At 40.2% G+C, this 15,271-nt stretch overlaps 2 protein-coding genes across 5 annotated transcripts in view; one reads left to right on the top strand and one right to left on the bottom strand.

The window, feature by feature from the left end:
* The window catches only part of SCRN1 (secernin 1), a 38,201-nt gene extending 30,647 nt beyond the window's left edge, over positions 1-7,554 (top strand). For both annotated transcript variants that reach the window (XM_058033726.1, XM_058033642.1), the window contains 5 exons: positions 690-884; positions 2,471-2,636; positions 4,460-4,640; positions 6,847-7,006; positions 7,247-7,554. In XM_058033726.1, coding sequence (XP_057889709.1) covers positions 690-884; positions 2,471-2,636; positions 4,460-4,640; positions 6,847-7,005 — 701 coding nt within the window. In that variant the 3' untranslated portion in view covers position 7,006; positions 7,247-7,554. The remainder of the gene's footprint in view (positions 1-689; positions 885-2,470; positions 2,637-4,459; positions 4,641-6,846; positions 7,007-7,246) is intronic.
* Positions 7,555-12,624: 5,070 nt separating this feature from the next.
* The window catches only part of WIPF3 (WAS/WASL interacting protein family member 3), a 34,757-nt gene continuing 32,110 nt past the window's right edge, over positions 12,625-15,271 (bottom strand). For all 3 annotated transcript variants that reach the window (XM_058033443.1, XM_058033363.1, XM_058033521.1), the window contains exons 6-8: positions 14,813-14,959; positions 13,986-14,087; positions 12,625-13,084 (exon numbers count right to left, since the gene is read on the bottom strand). In XM_058033443.1, coding sequence (XP_057889426.1) covers positions 13,044-13,084; positions 13,986-14,087; positions 14,813-14,959 — 290 coding nt within the window. In that variant the 3' untranslated portion in view covers positions 12,625-13,043. The remainder of the gene's footprint in view (positions 13,085-13,985; positions 14,088-14,812; positions 14,960-15,271) is intronic.

Genomic DNA, 15,271 nt, shown 5'->3' with positions numbered 1-15,271 from the left:
ATCTGCAGCAACCACTGCCATGCTGTGGATATATGGTTATAAGCACTGCAGTATGTTTGATAAAAGGAACTAAAAAAAAAAAAAAATCAGTATTCTTTGGAGGCTACTTACACGTTCTTTTTGCTTCATGCCATTTTAAAATCTAAGATAAAAGAATTGTAATTTCAACCTATCTTGCAGCTTACAGTGAAACTGTTTCTCAGCTGGGAAGCTTAAAGCAGTCGTAATGATTTTAAAAACATTTTCCAAATTCTTAATTTTGAAGGGCAAGGAAGGTTCATTAAATGCAGCTCTGCTGAAATATGTTTTGAAATCAAGACAGATCTCAAACCTTCTTGTGTCTGTGGAGAATATGCCATTAGAAAAAATATTAGGTGCCTTTGGCATTTGGATACCACCACTGCTTTGTGGTCAGAAGGTGTGAGGTGTGGATTGGGAAACTGGCATTCTGTCTAAATCCCACTGTTAATCACAGGTGTCGGTGTCTCAGCAGGGCACAGAGGATTGAGCTCTGCAACCTGCAGGGATTGGTAATTCTGTGCATGTGTAATTATATAGTTACACAGTCATGCCAAATGCACACACTAACCAATGGATTAATTTGTTTCCTAATTGATATGACATTTTCCTTCCAGCTTCTCCCAGGAAAACTGTATTAATGTTCTCTTTTAATATGTGGCTCTTTCTAGAGGGAGTGAAATGTATTTGCAATCAGCTTTCATTAACTACAAAAATTGATGCTGAGCATCCTGAACTAAGGAATTATGTGAAAAGTCAAGGCTGGTGGAACGGAGACTCTGACTTCAATTTTTCTGAAGTGTTTTCTCTTGCTGATGACCATTTAGCCTGTTGTTCTGGCAGGGAGAGCCTAGAAAAACAAGGTGGTAAGTGTTAAACTGTCTTTCTGTGAGCTCACTGGGTTTTTTAGTCACTGCTGCCTCCTTTTCAGGCATTCTGTCCAGAACTACATGTGGCTGAGAACACCTCTACATGTAAACTGTGTAGGAAGGAACATCAGAACTAAAGACTGTCCCTAAATTTGCCACTATTTATGATGGAGCCCTTAATGTCACCCCCAAGTTTTCAAAACAGGATTACAAATAAAAAGTAACTTCCTTCAGTGCTCTGATGTGCATGATGTGCCACTGCATCTGTGCTTTCCTGTAATTTTAGTGGCCCTACCTAACACTAAAATTAAAATGGCCTCACATGTCAAAGATTGAGCTCAGTGGAATTTGCATTGTGGGGAAAATGTAGATTTAACCTTTTGGGGAAAGTTTCAAGAGCACAGTTTAAGGAAGAGCAGTTGCAAACTGAAGTGCCTTTTTCTTTGTTGAGTGGAACAAAGCCACTGGAACAGACATTTTGCTATTCTCTGCAGTCAAAGGAAGGGTTTATTTCCAGACCCAGATTTATTACTGACTTCAGTTCACTGCAGCTGGCCAAAACACCTCTGAAATGGACAGCCTGCAGCAGTGCATGGGAATGCATGCATCTCTGCTCTTTCATGCATGAAAAATGGCACAAATTATCATTTTCTAAAAAGCCCTTTACTACACATGTGAATTTACTGGACTGTTGGCATTTTCACATGTGGGTAAATGTTCTGAAGAGTGTAGAGGTGAGAAATTTGTTGCACTGCAGAGTTCTTGCAAAGGCTGTAGCATTGCAGGGAGTGTGGTTAATGCTTGAGGCAGATACAGTAACTCTGAAGGACTATAGGTAAAAGATCTTAATAAATCTGGATTATAGCACTAAAAACCCCAAGAGCCCCTACAGACAGATGGCTATGGCTGAAAATCTTGCAGGCTGCTGAGTCATTCTGTGTCTCCTGGTGTGTTGAGGCACCTGTGCATGGAGGTTTCAGTCACTGCAGAGCCTGAGAAGGTATGGGGAAGAAGCATGACCTGCAAAAGGAGAAAACATGGAGGGGCAGTGGGGGAAAGCTGGGATGAACACAGGCAGGAGACACGGTGAGAACAGAGGATTCTTGTAGATAGGGGTTGGGAGAAAAATCTTGAGGCCTAGGTCTGCTGCTGTAACATTCTGTGACTGCAAGATGATGTTTCAAAATTTTGACTGAGAATGGAAATTGAGAAGTGGAAAATCAGGGTGTTCTCATTCTGTCCTGCTTGGGTAGAGGAAAATGGACGTTTTAAGTAAGTAGTCTGTTCATAGTGACTGCTAAAGCAGTATTACAGCCTTCTTCCTGAAAATGTACCTTTTTGATAGCATTTCTCCCTACCTGGCAATTGCCATGCCTGATTAATGCCTCTTACCATTCTCATTTACTAGCTAGGCATGTTCTTTCTGAATGTTCATTGCTTAAGTAGAAACTATTAACTGGGATTTGTGACGTGCCCATGTCAAGTGTCAGGGGCCATTTTAGGCCAAAGCTTGTTCAGGCTAAAATCCTTACCTGGGCTCCAAGCCATTGAACACTCAGGAATGTTTTCCCCCCTCCATATAGGTGACGTTTCTGCACAAGCTATGATTGATGTCCTGCGTGACAAGGACAGTGGTGTCTGTGTGGACTCTGAATCTTTCCTTACTACAGCTAGCATAGTGTCTGTTCTGCCTCAGGACCCTAGTTTTCCCTGTATTCATTACTTCACTGGCACACCAGACCCTTCAAGGTAAGCCACAGCACTGGGCTCCCTGGGGTGCAGAGCAGTGATGGGCTCAAAGGTAACCAACAAACCCTGCCACCCAAACTGGAACATACTTCAGGAGTGTGTTCTAACCAGAAATGTAGTCAGTGCTCTGAGATGTGCAATCTGACGGTCCTGTGTTACTGAGCTTCCAGGGGAAATGCACTTTAGGGAGGGGCCAGGAATTCCAGTGTAGTTGCGTTCCACTTGGAAAGTTGTTGAGGACTTCCCAAGTCACTTCTCTTGAACAGGCAGGTGCAAAACTCCAGCAAATGAAGTGTTGTGAGAGGGGTTGTGTACTCCAGGTAGCTTCATATGATATCAAAATGTTAACACAGCAAAACATCTGCAAGTTGCTGGGATCCCAAGCATGTCATTTATTCAAGGGACAATTTCCAGTTGGTTTACATGGTGTCCTCTCTAGCTGAAAGTAGCTGAGGAGATTAAGGAACTCATGGGCCAGATCATCAAAGATTAATGAATTATCTTGTGTTTTAAACAGAATCCACTTGGGATTCACAGAAATTAAACTAAACCAATTGCAATTGTTCAGGAGATCTGCCACTTGCATTGAGGTAAAGAGGTTATGGGGAGAAGAAAATGGTGCCCTTGAACAGCTGTCATTCCTGTCCGAGGACTGGTAGTAATCATTAGGTTTTACTGAGGGCTGTGGAAGTCATCCATGCCAAAGGGACTTTCCACCCACCTTGCATTATGCAACTCAGACTTTCAGGGTTAAGTGTCAGTTTTAAACTTGCTTACCCAAACTTTTCTTTGACTTGATGCAAATCCTCTGCAATAAAAAGGAGCAAGGCTTCAAATTATTTGTTGGGATTTCTGTCCATTTGAAGGTCAAAAACCTGCCTTCAAAGCCTTGTTTAGAGACCTTTCTTGCTTTATTCGACACTGTAATGCATTAAGAAAGAAATATTTTAAATGCAGCTAGTGAGTCACGTAAATTCTTAGTCAGCAAGGCTTTGTGACACTGATGGAAAGGGTTGCAGCACTGAACCTGCTGACTGTACACAGGCAGTGGTTATTAATTGTGTGTTGCAGAAGTCTTCACTTTTGGCAGGTTCTTCACTGCAGAATGCAGGGTGCTTTGTTGTTCTGTATCTAAAGAGAAGGAAGGCAGTTGTTCCAGTCACTTGCCAAAACCTATTTTCAGCTTCTCTGGAATGAAGATTCTGTATTGATGGAGTTTTTTGTTTGTGTCTCTTAGGAGGTTAGATCCAAATTCAGTGTTAAAATAGTTTGAGAAATGTTACAATATTGGTAGCCATGTCTTCCCCCAGCTCTTGAAGTAGAATTCTAAAGTGCTGCTGTTGATATGCAAAATCCTCTGATATTGAACAAAGTATGGAATCTTCCCTGCTCCATGCAAGTGTTTTTTTTTTTCTGATTTTAATAAAACTTAAATCTGGAAAGAGGAGGAGAGATGCCAGTGGGAACTGAGGAGAAAAACTGATGTGAGGCCGAATGTTGAGATTTATTACAAAAAAACTTGGAGGAGAAAAATAAATGCTACTCTTCTAAAGAAGTGGCAGAGCTGGCATGAGGACACCAGAAAATCTTATAGGTAAACGGGGTAATAAGTTTTTGCAATAATTGCCAAACCCAGTATCTTTTAAAGCACATAGATTTGTTTTGCTTGACCAGTACCAAGTCTCTAACCTTACCCATGCCTAGTGTAGATGAATTACCTATGCTGCTCTGTAGATGTTGTTTTAATATAACACGGTGAACATTTCAATAACATATATGAAATGTCTCTTATTACTGCAAGCAGTAATTCTCATTTCTTTCAGGTCCATATTTAAACCCTTTATTTTTGTTGATGATGTAAAATTAGTACCAAAAGTGCAGTCTCCTTCTTTTGGCAATGATGATCCTGCTAAAAAGATACCTCGGTTCCAGGAGAAGCCAGATCGTAGGCATGAATTGTACAAGGCACATGAATGGGCCCGATCTCTCCTGGAGAATGATCAGGTAAGAGCTGTGGCACCTGGAATTAATGAACTGAAGCTGTTGGAACCCTGAATACTGAGATACTTGGCTTTCTGTGCTGAAAGGCACTGACTTTCAAGAGAGCATTACATTTGACTTGAGACTATGGAGAAGGCTCCTAAAATTGAAGGACAACTGAGATTATAGGTGTGTAGTTTGAATAGAAGTCAATGTAGATTGCCAACTCCATACCTCAGTTCAGAGTCACTCACTGAAAAACATTCTCTGAATATTCTTAGAATCCTTGAGAGTTTAGCTTGAATAATGATGCCCTCTGAAGGACAAACTGTTCTGCATAGTTTTTGTTGTCCTGAGAGTATAGCTCTGTTCCATTACTTCTACAAAATGAAAAGTCAATCTGTTAAACTGATTATCTTGTTCAATCCCCACTGTGCATAGAGTCTTTTTAGTGATTAGAGCACTGGATGCTAGTGCAACATTATATCAGAATTATGTGCTAGGAAGAGGGCAGGAGTGTTGTGATTTAAATCATATGCTGCATTAAGAACTACATAGTTTGGAAAGGTGTTTTTCTTGAAGGAATAATTTGCACATGACAGTTTTGCAAGTCTTGTGTTTTGCAATTCAATGCATTTCTGTTAATTTTAACTGAAATGCTATATGAGAAGAAAGGACACTTTGCAGTGCTGTGCAGTACATACCTGAGGGCTGAAAACCTTCCCTGGTAAAAACTTAGTGTTGAAGATCTCTTAGGCAAATAATTTTGGAATAAGTAAAGTCAGGAAGGGGATTATTCTGTATTGCTTTTCCAAATGGTTGAGATAGAACTTTTGGTGTCATTGGGCAGGTAGTTCAACAACTTCTCAACATTTGCAATTACAACTACAGCAGTAAACTGGGTAAGTGGTTTTAGGGAAGTCAAACAGAAGGAAATATGACCAAGGCACACCTGTCAAGCTTTTATGGGTATTCAGGCAATTTGTACAAGACCCTCATGTAGTTGGGTTGAACTCCCACAGAGGATTGGCTTTTTCCCACAGAGGATTGGCTTTTCTACAATTTTCCTCTGTCTATTTGCATGGGTCAGAGTCTTGCTATGATCATAACAACATTCAGAGACCTACTCACTATTGATAAAGGAAGCTATGATAACCTCTGCTAGTACAAACATTATTTAAATGCAGTTTGGGCTAGATTATTAATTTCTTGGAATGGTGTAATTTAAAATCTGTGGCCTCTGGTAACACTGTTTTAGTATGCAACTGGCTCTCATATCATTATGCAAGATGTTGATTAAGGGAAGACCTGGAAGAGGCATCTTAGCATCTTGTGGACTCGCCTGGTGAAGTCTCCACAATGTGACACCAATAGTTGTGGTAGAAAAGAGAATGCAGTTTCCACTCAGGTTTCATGGTATAAAACCTGCTCATCCAAGAGCCTAAACCTTAGATGAGATGCCCTACTCTTTCTGGACAAAATGCTGAGGAAAAAACCCTGAAAAATTCAGAACCATCACTCATTCTAAATGACTTTGGTTTCCCCTGAAACTCAGTTTTGAAAGCTGCAAGCAAAACAAGCAGCACTTCTCCATTTAAAAAAAAAAAACAAAAAAAAAAACAAAAACAAACAAACAAGGGAAAAAGGGAAAAAAAAAAAGGTAGAGTTTCAATTACATTTGGATAAAATGAGATTTTCCAGGAGTAAATTTTCTAGAAAAACAAAGAGCAGTAAGTCAGAATGGCACACAAGACCTCCCTGGGATCTGCAGTCTTAATACTGTTACATGACACATCATTTCAGATCTGTTCATCATCTTGCAGGTGTTGACTTGAGAGATGCACATGCAAATACCACAATCTGTTCAATTCTTAGGGCTTCCAGTCTTCTCACATAGTTTTGTTAGTGGGATTACAAGCTTAAGAACTTGCTTTACCTCTATTATATGTACAAGCCTTGTATAATTTTCCTCTATCCATCTTTCACCCTCTTCCTTTTTTGCTTTAAACTTAGCATCTCCTTTTTGGTTATTTTTCTTAATGCACAGAATGTCCAGGACCGTTCCTTTAAGCCTTTGGCCATCCAAAATAACTAATAACAGAAGTAGTTTGTACTTCAAAAGGCTTTTTCTTTTTAAAAATATTTGAAATTATCTCTGTAACAAAGGGAGTAAAATGCTTTAATGAGCCTGTTTGCTGGTTAACTGAGTTTGGTTATTTCATGCCTTTAGGATAAAGGCCAGAAACTGATGAGGATTATGTTAGACCTTGAAAAGCAAGGTTTAGAAGCAATGGAAGATATCCTTTCTCGTACAGAGATTCTGGATCCAGCTGAAGTAGTGGATCTTTTCTATGACTGTGTTGACACAGAACTAAAGTTCTTCAAATAAAGTAAGCAAACAATTCTTTAGGTACTACTCTACCAGTGAATGTGAAATGTTGGATCTGATTCTGAACCTCCTCCTCTTTTACACTAAGCTGAGGATGTTAAGAATTGGTTTCAAACCCATCTTTCTACCTGCTCAGCTTGTCTCCAAAGTCCCTTTTCCCTATGCTGCTTTGCAGGTGATTTTTTTTTTCAATTTCACTCTTGCTTGGCATGGATTTTCAACAAATTTTCTCTCATTTCAGCTACAGTGGCTATTGTTAGCCTTTTCACTGGAAGACTGCAATGCTCTTCAAGCCTTGAAAGAAAGTCTTCACACTTGTGATTTTGCAGGAAAAAACATTTCTAGAGGAAAAAATGTTACTTGCTAGCTGTATCTGGTTAACAAATTGCTTTCCTTCGTCCAATCTTGTGGTGTTCCTGTTTGTGTATGTATATAGTGAAAGGAGAAAGTCACTGACTGGTCCAATTACTGTGTGCATGCTGGCTAATTTAGTACAGAATGTTAAAACATGTATGTTGGGCAACCAATTAAAGTAAAGATTTAACTTCATCAGGCTAATTGCCATATTGTCATTGAAAGCAATCTGGTTTTCCCTCTGTTGCTCAGGACTAGGCTTGCAGCGAAGCTGACTTGCATTTTTCTCTTCTTGCCAATTCATACAGAGTTGAAATGGTAGACTTGAAATCACAGTTTGAGACGCGAAGGAAGGTAAGTCCTGGCTCTTGACCTTGTTGTGCTGGCCTCATATGGCCATATCTGGTTGCAGTAACTCAGCACCTGACATTATGCCTGTACAAATTATCAGAATTCAGTCCCCAGGTTAAGTTCTGCCCTCACCCTCAGCCAGCTTGTGTTTGCAGTGCACCTGGCTGCTGCTCCAGAACTGAGTCCTGAAGTGCAGAGCCAGCCTGGATCTGCAGATCTACACATACTGGCTCTTAAGATGCAATTAATAACGTGTCAGATTTATATACAAGCTACAGATTTGGAATCTTTTAAAGGAATAGATGCTGGACATTGATAAGTACCTGGCTATTCTCCATCTTTCTGCCTTTGTACTGCTGAACAGTTCCTAGTAATCTCTGCTGTGAGCCACATGGCTGATGAATCCATTAAGTACCAGTGAGTTGCTGGTGGGTGTGGCAATCCAGCTGGTTAGGCTTAGAAATGGCTGTCCTTACATTAGGTGCTTCCTTACATTAGGTGCACTGCTGCAGCATGCTTCCCTTCCTCCACAGTCCTACAGGCAGACCTGCTTCTCATCGTACTTTCTTCTTGTGGAAGTGAGGTAGGGCAAACACTGAGAATTAAACCAGTAAACACCGTGTCCAGTGAAGATGGATGGTGGGGTTTTTTTCATACATGAGGGTTGAAAGAGGACGTCCATGTCTTTAGGAAGTTAACATATGGAGTTAAAATCCTTCACCGTTTGAGAAAATGGATGGTGAAGAACCACAGGCTTCTGTATTGAGGAAGTAAAAGCTCCTTAGAAAGCAGAAACACCTCAAGTTGAAACTGTAAAAGTTGTGCATCAGGGAAATAAGTCATTGCCATATTGGCACACTGCATTCTCAGGATTTTTAAAATGAAATTGTTCCATTCAGACTCATTACTTTGGTATTGCCTTATATGACAAATGGCAATTAGACAAGAAAACATGGGGCCTTTTCACTAACAGAAAACAAGGAAGAATATATTTTCTCTTAAGGCTACCTAATAATCTCCCATTCACAATGAAATCCTCCCATGCTGTCTATCCTAGGAGCAACTCCTGTGTCTAAGTATTTTAAAGTGTAGACAATAGAAGGAAATATTCAAGTAAGATCCCTGAAATTTAGCTGCTCTGTGGGGCAACCAGAGGAGGGGCTGACTTCAAGAAGCACACTCAATTTCAGAAAGTATTGGGGGGATGAAGCCCACTGAAAGAGAAATGTGCGTTTTCCAGCTGCCCATAACTGAAGTAAATAGATTTCCCATGAAATCACATCTCCTCATAGGAGTAGCTGGGTATTTCTGCACAATCAGGGAACTGGAATAAAATGATTGCTCCAGTAAGAGGACAAAAATTAGGATGTACTACTTCTCACAGTTATTTTGCATGACTTGGATCTAATCTTTGAGAGCTGGGAGGGAGGCAAGATGAAAGAAGTGAGTGCTCCTGTTTAGAATATGTATCTTATTTGCCTGTTTCTTAAGAAAGAAGAAAGCAACACTTGCAATTATCTCATGGGCGTTTATGTCCTTATGTGGAACTGCTTATGTGACAGAATGAATAAATTGTTTTGAGCACAGTGATCCAGGCAGTAATTTTCTAATAGTGTGTTGATTTTGCTTTAGTTGTATAGTGCATTTAAAAACCAAAAGCAGCTGTGGTACAGCAACATGGCTGGGTGCAGTCACTAGAAACCAGAGCAACTGCATGGTCTTAGTATTTGCAGTGGTCTTGAACAGAGGTGTGTCTCAGCGGAAGGGCACAGTGGCACTTGTGGGATCAGCTGCCTCAGGATGACAGCCAGTGTGATCCTCTGTATCTCCAGACGCTTCAATGGATCTTGAATGACGAATGTATGGAAACATTTCAGAAATGCTAGCAAACAGGCACAGGATTTCTCATTTCATCCCTGAAAGATGTTATTTCTAAAATACCCAAACCATAATAAAAAATTGAGTTAAATTTTCTTCTCCTTTATATATCTGCTGACAGGTAGTCTAGAATTAGTTTTAAAATCCTTAGGAAGGTACTTACTACAGAGCAGTACACAAATTCCAGAGTAGATGAGAGCCAACAATATGCCACTTTTAATAATACTGTAACAAAATAGTTTTTAAAACAGTATTCAACTTTTCCAGTTGTTTGAGAAGCAATGTAGATGTAGACCCCTGTTTGTTACTACATTCATGCATATTTGTCAAGTAACTACAGTAAGTGACACTATTGGTCAAAGCATCACTACTTTTTTTTCTTTTTTTCTTTTCACATGATGTACAGCAAGTTATCACAATAGGCTAAAAAAAGACTTAATGTTGATTTCTTGGAGTCCTATGGGTGAAGAGCTTCTTACCCCTACACCCTCTCACACCATGAATGTGCATGTGTGGGAATAGTTACAGCATAACTGAGCTGCTGTAACAATAAAGAGAAAAGCAGGGATGTAAAGATGCACTTACCTGTCTTTTCCAAAAAGTTTTGTTCAAAGGCAACACCATGGGGAAAGATCATCAATGATCTATAACATTATTACACCTCTAACTGAGGGGAATTGATGGCAATTATATAAATTAATGCCTTAACTGTAATAGCCTGGCTGTTAGCACCAGACTCACCCTGGAACAGCAGTATTCTTTTTCAGACTGGTGAATCATAGAATCATTTATACTGGAAAACAACTCTTGAGATCATCTAACCCCGCTGTTAACTCAGCACTGCCAAGTCCACCACTAAACCATGTCTCTGTGATGCCAGGTGAAGGCTGACCTAGAACAGAGACTAGACAGAGTCAAAGGATAAAGCAGGTATTATTAGAAGGCCTCAATGACTACACCTTGGGAAATACACCCAAGATGAACCCAAAATGGTCACAAAATGGATGACCAGTCATGCGGTCTCTCACTTTTATAAGTTCTGGTCCATTAGCATATTGGAGTTAATTATCCAATTATAGCTTTAGATTATGAAGTCCCATCCTTCTTGTTTTTCTCTCTTCATTCCACTGTTGTTTATACTCTTGGGCCTGAAATTTGGATCATTTGCCCTTGGTCCCCAGAACCAAGGGTCCTTTGTCTACCTATTCTGTGAAGAGACCTTACTATTCCCTAATATGAAGCTCAGAATTACGCACTAAAGCGGTACGGAATCTGAAAAATGTAAAAGCTAAACCCTGAGGCATCACCTGAGTGCCATATCTACAAGTATTTTAAATACCTGTAGGTATTAAATGGTGACTTCACCACTTCCCTGAGAAGCCTCCAATGCCTGACCACCTTCCTGGTGAAGGTGTTTTTCCTAATATCAAATGTAAACCTCCCCTGGCACAGCTTGAGGGCATTTCTTCTTGTCCAGTGCCTTGTTACTTGAGAGAAGTGACTGACCCCTACATTGGTACAGTATCCTTTTGGGTTACAGAGAGCAATGAAGGCCCCTCTGAACCTCCTCAAGCCAGCATGTTGTTGGCCTTCTTGACCACCTGAGCACACAGTGGCCCCTGTTTAGCCACTGTCAGCCAGCACACCCCAGTCCTTCAGTGTCAGGCAGATTTCCAGCCACTCTGCTCCCAGCAGTGCCTTAGGGTTGCTGTAACCCAGGTCCAGGAACCCAGAAAAGCTGTAAAAAGGGGAATCAAAGGGTGGTTGGGATTGAAAGGGATGGCTACAGGTCATCTGGTCCAACACCCCTGGCCAAATAGTCACCTACTACCAGTTGCAGAGGACAAAGTCCAGATGGCTTTTGATTATCTTTAAGGAGTGAGATTCTACAAGTTCTCTGGGCAACCTGTTCCAAAGCTTAGTCACTTGCACACACTTGACAAAAGTGCTGTCTGATCTTCTGACAGCACCTCTTGTGTTGCAGCTACCCATTTCCTCTGGTTCTGTCACTGGACATCATTGAAAAGAGTCTGGCTCCATCTTTATACCTCCCTTCAAATATTTATATTCATTGGAGAGATTCCCTCTGATCTTTCTCTTTTCTAGGCTGATCAGTCCCAGCTCTCTCAGCCTTTCCTCATAGGAGAGATGGTCCCAGCCCCTTCATCACCTTTGTAGGACTGTCTCTTCAGCATGGCCATGTCTTCTTTGCACTGGGGAGCCCAGAATTTGGACACAGCACATGTGGCCACACACCAGGTGTGGCCTCACTACTGCTGAGCAGAGGAGAAGAATCACTTCCCTGACACCTCCCTGGCACCACTCCTCCCAAGGCACAAGAATAAGGGTAATAAATGCTAGAAATAGACATCTTAGGACCAGATTTGAACATCTGTGATCCAAATACCTTACCCAAGGTCTGAATATTAAAAGCAGTAGTTCAAGTCTTGTCTGCTGCTAGGCTGTTACTTTTCCCAACCAACTCTATTTGAGACAAGAACCACTTTGGGGGCTGAGCATTCCACGTGGTGTGTTTTGGACAATGAACCTTCACTGCTAGTGAACAGTAGTAGCTCTAAAATGTAGGTTTTGGACCCCTCATGCAAAGGCTTTGTAATTGCTGGGTAAAGGCAATCTATCACAGAAAAGGTAAATCCCCACTTTGCCAGCAGGAAAAGACAGGACACGTGCCCTTACATATGCTCATCACGGCACATGCGTTCACACACACCATTTCTTCTTCTTGCTTACAGTACAGCAACTTCCTTTTCCTCTACTTTGGAAAGGTTCTGTCATCTTTGTCAAGTCCACGACCACCCTACCCAGCTGGGCTTCTTCAGACACTATCCTATAAGGATATGTAATCATTAGGAGGTAGGCTCATTAGCAGCCACAGCTCCTTGGCATCTCCTCTTCAAGCTTCATGAGAAAAGGGTTGTGGGCCCATCCCTTCATGAAAGTGACATCCTGCTGCAGTCTGAGGCCAGGCAGAATGGAAGAAGTGAAGAAACATAAAAACAGACTAAAGATAGCATATTAGTTTGACAGTTCATTGAAAAAAATGTCTAAATAATAACTGGAGAATTTCCAAAAATTATGATGGAAGGGGAAAAAAGAACTACAGGCACGTAGCACAAAACATTCTGAGGTAACACTGTCAGCACAATAAGAATGAGAATTGTTTCAACACTACAAAGAATTTAAATTTTATGCAGCTTTGCTTAAAAAATATTCACCTATATACAGTAATTTAAAAGCCTGTACTAACATTCCTGTAGTATGTAGGCCAGTTCAAAAGGCATAATTTATATTGTTTTACAGTTTATGGAAATGTTAATATTGCAGTACTTGTGACTCAAGTACAATCTATCACTGCAACAGGGACCCCTTCTGTCTTATATAATATCTTGATCTTCTTTTTTAATACTAGTCCAGAGAACATCAGAAGACTCTTCTCATCTCACGTGTGTTCTTAATGGAGGATTTTTAGAGGGATCTGTAAAGAGATAGGAGAGATTTTAAACAGGGATTTTTGGATGCAGTTATGTAGCAGAGATGCTGCATTTATCTGCTACCCCTGGTATATACATATATATGTTTACATACATACACACACATATTGCTTGTGCTCTGCAGCCCTTCAGTAAAAAGTCAGAATATACAGCAGACAATTTAGCATTTAGCCTGACTGAGGCTGCTATGAAAAGTCATGCTAAGTACCTTAGCATGGAAACAAAAAAAAAGGTTAATTAAAAGTTGGAGATCTAATAATACAGAAAACTGGGTTTTATAAAAAAGCAGAATATGGGCATGAGATCTTTTGGCACTTTAAACTACCCATTTTCAAAAGTGGATAGCTGAACTGTTCTTACAACAGTGACCTGATTCTAAGTTGCTAAGTTAAGAAAGGAGGAAAAAAATAAAGCAAGGTTCAGCCATTTATCACTTCCTGACAAAGTTCAGGTACTAAGTCTCTTTGTTATTCAGGTGTGTGAAACACCATGCATAGGATTCAAGTCACAATACATAATGGAAGACATGGATCAAGTAATCTTTCTCAGTGATTTCACAAGTTAGTGAACAAAAAAAAATCAAACTCAGTAGCTGCCCAAATCTGTTTTTCCAACATGACTGTTTTTAACATCAAAAGTTTTGCAAATTTACCTATCTGAAAACACAGGCTACATGTCCAGCCACATCATTTGTTTTTACCTAAGACTCTAACTAAGTGCTTTTCATTATATCTTTAGTCCCTGTTGCCACTGTGACAAATCTCATTCTTCTCTATGCCAATACCAGCAGTCCAGCTATGCTAATGCTGGTTCAGTTCTTTATTTTGCATCCCCATTTTTAAACCTCTTGATAATGATCAGATCTTTCCATGTTTACACACTTACCTCTGGGTATCTTGCTGGGATATGTTTTCTGAAATGGTTTGAATTCATCAGGTGGGGGGAAATCTTCCACAGAATGGAAAGTAAATTTTGATTCAAAGTCATCTGGGAAGTTTCAGGGAAACAAACATTAGCTGATGCTGGAGAGAAACTTAAAACAACAGCAACCAAACAAAAATACCCAAAAAAACCTCCCAAAACCTCCCAAAACCCAACAATGTTGCCACAAGTACTTTCTATTAAAAATGTTGGCTTATTTCCTCCTGAAACTGACAGTGGCTCATTCTATAGAAAACATCTTGATGAGTACTTCTGTGAGCCATCCAAGCTTTTTGCCTTAATTGCAATCACTGCCTGCTGTTAAAACTGAAGTTAAGTTTCTGTCTGCTGTTCCACTTTTCTGCATCGATGGTATTATGGTAATTGAGGTATTCATTGGTAGTTTAAGACATGTAGCTGTAAACAAAAATGGATGGCCAATTTATCAGACCACAAAAATAATTCTTACTGGCCATTGCCCTATAGGAGTGAAACCTCTAAATGTCCATGATCTGGTTTGAGGAATGGTAATAAGCAGACTATGGGAACTCTTCATATTTTTAAGTAATTTTGCAGGTAGTGTGTGCTTTCTTTTCTATTGACTGAATTCAAATCTTTGAAAAAGTCTTTATTTTCTATAATTGTATACGCTTGTACAAAAATGTTTCTATTATACTACCCTGTTATTGCTAGGACAAAGTTTTGAGTGAGTTTTTGAGGTCTGAGACACACACAGGCTTTTGTACTAAAATTATTAACTAAGGCCAAGAGATTTAATTTAATGGTATTACCAATGATGTGCATATTTCCATTTTTAAGTGGTGTGTAGGGGTCATGAGCTGTAGCCCAGGTTGAGACTCCAGACTTGCTTGTAAGTTCAGTTGTTGGGGATCTTGCAGGTGGCTGTGGAGGTGTGACCAGCTTCCCAGCACCGGTTCCTTTAAAAAAAACCAGGAGACCAGCACATAAACATCATCTTAACTTAACCCAACAGTAAACTACAAAAAAGTGGAGGGGTGTAGAAAGGATTGCAGTATTTGGGGCAAACACACCCACAGCTGTTGTTTGCCAAGCCTGACCACAGATTTGTAGCATGAAGTATTAAATTCAAGTTGCTACTGGAATTGGCTGGGGCTTTCCATTTCCAGTTCTAAGGAAAAGTGTGACATTCTTAGTGTGGTTTTGTCCCAGTCTGGAAGGGAAGATTATCCTTCCACTTTCACAAGAAGAAGCAGTCTCTTTAAGCAAAG

Source organism: Melospiza georgiana, chromosome 1 (assembly GCF_028018845.1).
Source record: "Melospiza georgiana isolate bMelGeo1 chromosome 1, bMelGeo1.pri, whole genome shotgun sequence".
Taxonomy (NCBI): Eukaryota; Metazoa; Chordata; class Aves; order Passeriformes; family Passerellidae; genus Melospiza; species Melospiza georgiana.
The sequence above is the reverse complement of the archived record's forward strand: the minus strand, read 5'-3'. Positions and strand labels throughout refer to the sequence as shown.